Consider the following 10,089-nt stretch of genomic DNA (forward strand, 5'->3'; position numbering starts at 1 on the left):
TAAAGATTTATCCCTCCCATTAGTCAGGGATGCAAGCAACTGTAGAATTTAATTTAAACCTTGGACCTGAATAGAATTTAATTATAATTTAAGATTACCCTAAACCCAAAGAAGGCTAGCAAATATGCATAGAAGAATTTAGAATTCTTTTGGGTGCATGTGATTAAGGGGTACCTGACCTCTATTGACTTGTACCTACACATGTAGGTTGATATCTCAAATGTTAAACCCTGGCAAAAGCTGATTGTATTGACCCAGAAAGGGGCATACAGGACCCATCTTTCCACATAAATCTGAGGGTCAAAAAAGACCTGGAAAGGAAGGGAAGGAGGGAAGGAGGGAGGGAGGGAGGGAGGGAGGGAGGGAGGGAGGGAGGAAGGAAGGAAGGAAGGAAGGAAGGAAGGAAGGAAGGAAGGAAGGAAGGAAGGAAGGAAGGAAGGAAGGAAGGAAGGAAGGAAGGAAGGAAGGAAGGAAGGAAGGAAGGAAGGAAGGAAGGAAGGAAGGAAGGAAGGAAGGAAGGAAGGAAGGAAGGAAGGAAGGAAGGAAGGAAGGAAGGAAGGAGAACAAAGAAAGAAAAGAAAAACAAAAAAAAGATTAAAAAGAAAAAAGGCCTGGAAAAATACAGCAAAGCCTCTAGACAGACATCAAGGTAACAAAATCTTAAAAGTTTCCTTCAGAAATAACGATGGTTACCTCATTTTGAATGAGTAACCTCAACTCATCCTGTCTGCCAGGAACACAAATCTGGTAAAAATATAAAAGAGGAACAGGGCAGCAGACTTGGCCCAGTGGTTAGGGCGTCCGTCTACCACATGGGAGGTCTGCAGTTCAAACCCCAGGCCTCCTTGACCCGTGTGGAGCTGGCCCATGCACAGTGCTGATGCGCGCAAGGAGTGCCCTGCCAGAGCCCCACGTGCAAGGAGTGTGCCCCATAAGGAGAGCTGCCCAGCGCGAAAGAAAGTGCAGCCTGCCCAGGAATGGTGCTGCACACACGGATAGCTGACACAGCAAGATGATGCAACCAAAAGAAACAGATTCCTGTGCCACTGACAACAGAAGCAGACAAGAAGACGCAGCAAATAGACACAGAGAACAGACAACTGGGGTGGGGGCGGGGAAGGGGAGAGAAATAAATAAACAAATAAATAAAAAATAAATAAAATTAAAAAGGGACAAGGACAGAAGCTCAGCTCTTTTTTATATACTAGTGAGTTTTGTTTTTCTATGTTTCCATTGTCTGTGTTCTTATTTCTGTGTTTTCATTCATGGCTAAAAAAATTAAATTGAAACTAAAATCTATTTGAGTCTGTCTGTTTGTATGTATGTTATATGTATGATATTGTCCTACTTCCAAATGGGATTACCAAATTAACTTGTAAAATTCCTTAAAGGAGCTCTGTTCAAAATGGTTTAAAGATAAATAAGTGCTTAAATAAATTAAATATTCATAAAATCCCAGAAATTAAAGAAACAGAACTTCAAATACTTCCAAAGCAAAAAAAAAAAAAAAAGAAAGTTCTTATAAAAACTAACCCCAAATATTTTGGGAATTCAAGTTCACATAATTTAGGTAAACCTTTGACAAATAATACTAATTTAGTATTGTTAGTTAAATAAAAAACAGCTATGTCTCCTGAATTATCAGAGTTAAGTACAATATAGCACATATTTTGGGTATATACTTGCTAAGTTTATACAATTTACTGATCAAATTAGTTAGCATTATATGTGCTAGGTATTGAAGTGAAAAATGTAAAATTGTGTTTAGGAAAATTCAGTTATTCTCACAAACTTTATTTCAACACTAATTATATTTTATACTATGTCAGCGGAAAGACAGTTTCTAAGATCTTTTTGGTAACTTAAATATGTAAGGTATGCAGGATGCAGTTTTTGATAAGGAGAAAGGATAATCTTATTCTAAAGTAAAATGACTTTTACTTGTTGCAGAATGAGAGAGAAATGTGTAGGAAAAAACCTGAATGGGTATGGGAAGTTGTAGAAAGTTCACAGAAACAAATTGTGTTTTGTTGTGGTCAAAACTGGCTAAGATTTGACAGGTTTATTTATAAGACTTTTAAAAGAGCTTTTGAATCCTGCTGTATATTCATGCTAAACTGGAATTTGGTTTCCCTCTGTTAAAAATGACAAAATTGTCTTGGAAAATTTTAGTTCCTCTTAGTAAGCGGTTGTTAGTAAGCGGTTGTAAAAGGCTTTTCTTAACCATCTGAGTAACCTGCCTAGCTGTGTCTTATCAAAATAATAATTTCTTGTGAACTTATCTTCCATTACTGTTTAAAAGAACATCTCTTCTTATTGAAAGAATTAAGTTGTTTTTGTTTGTTTGTTTGCTTGTTTTTTAGGATCGTCCTATCTCCTCTTTTTACCTTTAAAATCTTCTGTTGTCATTTTAATTAGAGAGTCAAGCATGGTTTCATAGTGACGTTTGGTTCTATTTAACCCAATGTTCAAACTTTCTGAAAGCTTTTGACATTTTTTGTTTTCCCAAAATCAAACCCTAAATGTTAGTTTTTAAATTCCAACTGATTTTCCACAGGGTCCCTGTGGAAATTACGAAGGGTTTGTTCTTCACTGCCAAAAGAAAGGAAGAAAGAAATAACTTCTGGTAGAAAGCTTTATAAAGGAGTTTAGTTCACCTAAGAAAAGGAAGTTTGTGATTAATCAACTTCCTTTTCTGCCTACACAAACCCTGGTGAAAGTACTAAAGAAAGTGAGGGAGGAAAAGAAGGAAGGAACCTGAATAATTTATTTAGACTCTGGCAAATCAACCCTTAGCAATCAAATTAGATATTTATAATAGTTAAGTGTTGGTCTAATCCAATGTAAGCTTTAAGTAGACCCTATTTTAAATAGGACATTCTGGATAAGAAATATATAATTGAAGAAGGTATGATAAGCCTAACATGAAACAGTCTTATTAGTTTCCCAGTCAGGATTAGTGTGATTAAAATATGCTGTGCTGGAAAGTGTTTGGTTACTGAAGAACATATATTTCTTTCAGAAAGTTCATATGCTTCAAATAAGCCTCTTCTGAGGAACAAACTGACTTAAATAGAAGATAAGGCTTTATTTTCCAAGAACAGGCCACAAAAAATGAGGCACATCAGCTTTCCTTTATATCATTGCCTACCCCTTCTGCCTGTCTGAAATAAAAAACATTCTTGAACCTTCCCTCTCCTATCTTTTCTAGGATCTTTCCTTATGTTTTTTCCTTCTTTATCTCTCCCCATTGACTTCTTACCCTTATTCTACAAAGGGGCGTAGGTTTCTCTAATTCTAACGAAAATAAAATATTGACGAATATTCTCCCTCAAGCTCTAAAATACTATCTCTCCTACATTCCACTGGCAAACTTATAAAATAAAAATATACTTCTCAGTTTTCTCATTTCCCATTTAGTCTTCAGTCCAGGCCCCCATTCTCTGCCAGTCTACCAAACCTCTCTTAAAGTCCATCTATGGCCTAATAATGGCTAAGTTAATCAGTCCTTACCCTGTTCTCTTATTAGTTATCTGTTATATGGGTTTGCATTATTGCTTAGACCTCTTTTGCTAATCCATTTCCCTGTTTTACCTCCTATATTTTGTTAGTGCTCCAACTTCTATCACTTTTCCATGGATCACTAATATCCTTTATAGATTCCTTTGCTCCATCTAATCTTAAGATTATTGCCCTAGTCATCTTCACTCCTCTACTTTTCCCCACTGATGTTCATTTATGTGTGCCTAATTCTTACCCACAACTTCATGAAGATTCATATATTCATCCATAAATTCTAATCTGAGATTTGTATATAAATTTTTCAGCTTTGTACAAAACATCTTTGTGTGAAGGATCAGTCAGTATGTCAAACACATAACATCAAACACCCCATTTATTATCTTTACCTTTCCTATCCCAGGAAAACAAATTCCAGTTACAGTATTTCTTTTATATGTTAAAGACACTCACCCAGACATTCAGAATAGAAATTTTGACACTACCATCAACTTTTTCCTCTTTTGAATTTTTAAAAATTCTTTTTGTTCTGCTTATATTTTCATTGCACTTTTCTTGGTCCAAAGTAGCAATTCCAAACACATTTTTCCTGCTTCTAGTTTCTTATCTACTCCTGTCCATAATTCCATACTTTCACTAGAATATTTCTCAATTCCAGATTTGAGCATGTCCTATCCCATTCAAAAAGCATCTACTATCTCTTATTATCTAGAGAATGAAGTTAAAACACCTTAATGTAGTATAAAAGACCCTTTATACTAAAAAGCCTGACTCCAAACTATCTGATCAGTTTCGCTTCATACCCTACTCTTACAACACATCCCCTTGTACGTTAATCATATTGGATTATTTACCACTCTCTATGCTTTTCTATATACTGCCCTACAGTTTCCCAGTTCCTCATATTTGGTTGCCTCATCTTTTTGGTTGGAATGACCAACTTTATATTTTTTATTTATTCATTTCCAATTCACCCTTTAAAACTAATTTAACCAACAGAGCCTCTGAGAATCTTTTCCTGGGCTTTGAGCTCTTCATGGACAGAAATTTAATTGTTGGTTTATTTTGAATCCCAAGACTTAACACCATGCCAGGCACAATGTAGGTGCTCATATACATTCCCATTCATATTTTCATTTTCAACTTTCTTTGTTCTTCATTTTAGCATTTATAATATTTTTGTTATAGTAGTATATGAACATGTACATTTCTGCATTAAATTCCTTGAGGAGGGCCCATGTGCTTATCTATTACCCTACTTCTTCTAATAACTTGTTAGATGTGTGGTACTCCATAAATATTGAATGTGGATGTAACACATTTTATTCCCCTTATTTCTTAATTTATTGAACTGAGTAGAGTGTAATCTGTGTTCAGTAAGTGAAAAAAAGAGAAAGGTCAGGACATGTGATGATGTTCTTATGAGGGTCAGTAGACTAAGCTACATGCATGGTCCCTGTTCAGTTAGGTAGGAGAGTAGAGTTGAGAACTAGTATGTGGTCATCCAGGTCATTCATGGGCATAGCGCAGAATAATATACTTCATCTATCAGTAAAAAGAGAAAAATAAGAAACAGAGGGTATCTATACTTATTTTAGTTTTCTTGGATACCTTGCCAAGAGCCGTCAGAGAATTGAGCAATGCATATAAAATAAAGTATAGGCCCTATCATTAAGTAAGCTGTACACTGAGAAACTCTATCCCACAGAATTTACCCAGAGAGTCACACACACACCTGGAATATGTCATTGATTAGGTTCACACTCAAGGTAAACTGTATTACTGCTATGAAAGACATAAAAAATTGCCTAACGGGGTTCTAGCCCTGCCTCTGATTCTAATTTAGTGTATGACTGGGAAATCCACTTAATTTCCCTCAGCTACAGTTGCACTTCCCTAAATGATGAGATAGACAAATGATAAAAATCTGTGATTCTAAAATCCCCATTTTATAGAACCATGTGGAACTGAAATCTCTTTATAGATCCCACACATTAAAAGAATGGATTTTCTTTTCCTCAGTGTTCCGATTCTGTAAAATTATTCTCCATAGCTTTCACAACCTCTGACACAGCACAACTACCTTTTGATAGGAAAACGATGACTGAGATAGAAACATCGTGATGAACCCCCACTGCCTGCCACTGCCACCTCCAACACCACGATCACATGTGCACAGACACACACACAACACACACACACAACTCTTTCCACAAACAGAGGCACTGAAGCATTTAAAAACAATCTTACAAAGATCATTTTAAAAATTCATTTTAAATTGAACTAAATGACAGTGTCTTTTAAATATAAGTTTTTTATATTGCTTTCATCCCATTATTTTTACAGCAAATTTAAAAAGAGGATTTAGGGGGAATCATCAGAAGCAGCAGAGAGAAGGAAGCCTGCTTCATGCAATTTCTACCTCCTGAGTCATTCTACTCTTCAGCACATATAATGTCACATGACTGAAAATTATTAAAAATGTGAACACCTTATACAATATCAACTATTTTAAAAACCACAATCCTAGCATCCAAAACCACTAAAAACTGAGAAAATCTATTTTCACAGCAATTAATATGTTTTCATTTGCTCCTAACATCCATACTGGGGGAGGAGACACAACGGGGTCTGACTATCATATAAATCTCCATTCATGTGGGAGAAATGGCTTATGTATTTTTTCTAAAAGGAAAAAGAAAGCATAAACAATCAGTATGATAATCAGTGGTAGGAATTGTTCAAAAGGTCTTTGTGCTCAGTATGTTGGCGTGCCTTTGAGGCTGCTATCAGAATGCTCAGCCTCGGGCTTTGGCAGAGTCACTGCCATGTTAATCTGCTTCATTACATTTCTATAATTTGTTCCCTACATTAAGGAACAGTATTACTCAGACAGAGAAAGATCATCCTTCACTTGGAAAGCTTTACCTTTAGATGGTAAACAAATAAAGCCGCAGATGAATACTAACTAAATGCTGGGAAGCCAATGGGATATTAAAATACAGCATGTCAGAGTCAGGGCCCATTTCAGCCGAGGAAGATTTAAAAATGCAGAAGAGCTAGAATTAGAGCTTTTAAATCTTTTAAATCTGAATCCATGCTGACAAAGCACATATCTTATTGTAAAAGTCATTATTAAAATAGAAAAAAAATAATTAGTAGGTCAAAGATAAAATCATGTTGTCTTACCTGAAATAAAGGAAATTGTAAATCATAGCATAGAATCCATATATGTGTTGAATATAATATTGTCTCCAATACAGTTCTTCAGATTTTTGATTAGAGCAGAAAGTAAAATCTCACATGTGTTCTCTTCTCTCTGAAGAAGAAAAAACAAGAAAGGACTGCAGTATCTGTTCTGCTTCTGCTTAGCTTTCTGTTCTGACACTCACTCTATGGTACCCACTGTCAGAAAACAGCATGCTAAATTGAAAATAAATAAATAAATAAAGGCAGCATCTTATATGATTGCTCCATCTCCTGGCCAAAAGTGGAACAAGGTCCTTTGGCAATGCAGCATTTAGTTAAGTATGATTAAAAGATGTACAGCCAATAATTACACTGTATTTGATATCAACTCTCTTAATTGTAAATTAAACTTTAAGAAGTATTGTTTTATGAATTTTTAAATTTTGTAATCCTACTTTTAGTGTGTAATTAAGTTCATTTACATTATGCTTAAACTAATGGAGGTTTTTCATAGCATATAAAAACTTAACTGCCTACTTTACCTCTTGTTTAACTTTATACACACCTGAAAAAGTAATACGTATCTCTTAAAAATAATTTTAGACATCAAGATTATTGTATGATTTTTTGTTTCTAGAAAAATTCTGTGTTGTGTTATTGCTGTTGGTGGTGGTGAGGGATGCTGTGGTTTAAAGTTAGTGCAGGACAATAAAATAACTAAATGACAAACCAGAAAATCTTTAGTCAATCCAAGCTTTTTAAACCATTTCAAGATACAGATATCAAATTTCATGTTATCTGAGATTTGATAATTGAAAAATTATATAATATGTAATATTATACTGGTAAAATTAAATTACTATCAGAATGCATTTGATAAGTAACAGCTGTTATAAGACAAAAAATTTTATTGAACATATATTGTACTTACCGTATGTTTGCTTAATTTTTCTTTGGTTAGTTGTGAAGCATTGGTTCATTTTTCAAATTTTGAAATAAAAAGATATGTACTTTTCCTTCCATTTCTTTACAATACCATTTAAATGTAGGGACAGGTATATGAATTAAAATTCTCACTATTAAAGTTTTTTTTTGTGTGGCTATTTTTTTCCTTTTAAAGATTTATTTATTTATTTATTTATTTATTTATTTATTTATTTCCCCCCTTCCCCTTCTACCACCCTGCTGTGTTTTGTTTTGTTTTGTTTTGTTTTTCTGTCCGTGTTGTCTTCTCTTCTCATTTTCTCTCCTCTAGGATTCACCAGGATTCGATCCTGGAGATCCCCGCTGTGGAGAGAGGTTCCCTGTCAATTGCACCACCTCAGTTCCTGGTTTCTGCTGTGCTTCACCTTGACTCTCCCCTTGTCTCTCCCTTGATGGGTCATCATCTTGCTGTGTGACTCACTTGCACGGGCACTGGCTCACCATGTGGACACTCACGTGGGCACTGGCTCACGATGTGGGCACTCGTACGGGCACTGGCTCACCACACAGACACACCTTGTCTTCTTCTTTTTCACCAGGAGGCCCAAGGGATCAAACCCCGGTCCTCCCATATGGTAGGCAAAAGCTCCATCACTTGAACCACATCCGCTTCCCTACTAAAGCTTTTTGATAACACAGTCTTTCACTATTATTGCCACTACTGTCCGTGGTGCTGAAAATCAATTCTAGAACTCATAGAAAGCCCTAGGTCATAAACTGGTCTGAAATGCTGTCCTTGTAATAGTTAATATAATTTTATTTTTAAAAGTGCTTCATCATAGAAAGCAGTGACAGTATCTAAGAGAAAATTATGTGTATAATTTTATCCACAAATTATGTAGTATCCATGTATACCCAAAGTCATAATGCTGATGAATCTCTTTAACAAAAATATGATTAAAAGCCACACTTTCCTTGGACCCTTCATGTAATGTTTCATTGCCTCACTGCTAAGGTTCTCTTAAGGATATTTTTTCAGCATTAGTACCCCCAATTGATTAGATGAGGAAACCCAAAGCCCTGTCTTAAGTAACTTGTCCAGAGTTAATTAATGAGCAAGTCAGAAGAACAAAACAGGTTCCCTAAATTTTATCTTACTTCTATTTCTACAGTATCATTAAGACATATTTTTGGTTTAAAAATATACGAGTAACATTGCATAGAAAACAATAAAGTTACTTAGGTCAGATTACTGTGTGTACTTGATTACTTCATTTTATCTCAAGTTTTCTACACTAACATAAGATACTATTATAAATTTTCAGGGCATGTGAGTTACGATAACTTCTCTCACACTATTCCATAAAAGCTCTTTTTATGACCAAGAACATTGAACTCATAAGACTAGAGATGCCACAAACATGAAGTATCATTAAAGCCTCCTTTATCTTTAAAATCATTGGAATTTTACAATAATTTATATAATATTTAAATGTTTTTTCTTAGTATATTGATTATTTTCCCCAGTACTTTGAGTTTAAAATTAAACTTTTAGGAAAATTTAATTTACCTGGAATTTTGTGAACACCACTACATGCTCCTAGGGATATAATATGTCAGTTTGAAGACAGTGGCATATGTGATAGGAAATCAGCAAATAGGCAATTACCTACAATCTTTCAAAAAACATTTCTTTCTAAGATATAGCTTCAGTTTTGCCTAAGCAGAGAAGAAGGATGTTCAATAGTTAATAAATGAAACCTGGGGTGCAGTGATGTTCAGAGATGTACTTACTGGGGTGCAGTGATGTTCAGAGATGTACTTACTGGGGTGCAGTGATGTTCAGAGATGTACTTACTGGGTGCAATGGATGTCTAACGATGATGGGAGAGAGTGTTGCTGTGGGGGGAGTGGGGGGTGGGGGCGGTGGGGTTGATTGGGACCTTGTATTTTTTTAATGTAATTTGTAAAAATAAATAATTTTAATAAAAAAAAAGAAACCTTTTTGAAAGTTATCAAATATATCTGCATTCTCCATTTATTAACATGTTCTTGTCAAAGCCTCTGTGGTTAATTTTAGACCTTGTCACAATTCTTCACTCCTCAGTATATACATGTCTTTTGCAATGTCACCCCCATTAAGAGATGGAAACTATTTTTTTTTCCATCCTTTAGTTTGGGCTGACCTTGTGACTTAACAATAGAATGAAATGGAAATGATGTTCAAGTTCCAAACCTAAGCCTCAATTTTTCTTGCATGCTTCTACTAACTGTATTAGCCAGCCAAAAGTGTGCTGATGCAAAGTACCAGAAATCTGTTGGTTTATATAAAGGGTACTTATTTGGTGTAAAATCTTACAGTTACAAGGCCTGAGTCCAATTCACAGTACCATAAGAGGTATTTTCTCACCAAAGTCAGCTGTCACATATTGAAGCAAGATGGCAGGCAATCTCTGC

General features: G+C 35.2%; 1 protein-coding gene across 10 annotated transcripts in view; it reads right to left on the bottom strand.

The window, feature by feature from the left end:
- Positions 1–6,959, bottom strand: part of SCN2A (sodium voltage-gated channel alpha subunit 2) — a 181,593-nt gene extending 174,634 nt beyond the window's left edge. For 3 of the 10 annotated variants that reach the window (XM_071216340.1, XM_058300726.1, XM_058300721.1), the window contains exon 1: positions 6,709–6,936. In XM_071216340.1, coding sequence (XP_071072441.1) covers positions 6,709–6,734 — 26 coding nt within the window. In that variant the 5' untranslated portion in view covers positions 6,735–6,936. Of the gene's footprint in view, positions 1–6,708 lie in introns of all 10 variants that reach the window. The other 7 variants (XM_071216339.1, XM_058300720.1, XM_058300725.1 and 4 more) reach the window with 5 other exon arrangements.
- Positions 6,960–10,089: the final 3,130 nt, after the last annotated feature.

Source organism: Dasypus novemcinctus, chromosome 7, assembly GCF_030445035.2.
Source record: "Dasypus novemcinctus isolate mDasNov1 chromosome 7, mDasNov1.1.hap2, whole genome shotgun sequence".
Classification (NCBI taxonomy): Eukaryota; Metazoa; Chordata; class Mammalia; order Cingulata; family Dasypodidae; genus Dasypus; species Dasypus novemcinctus.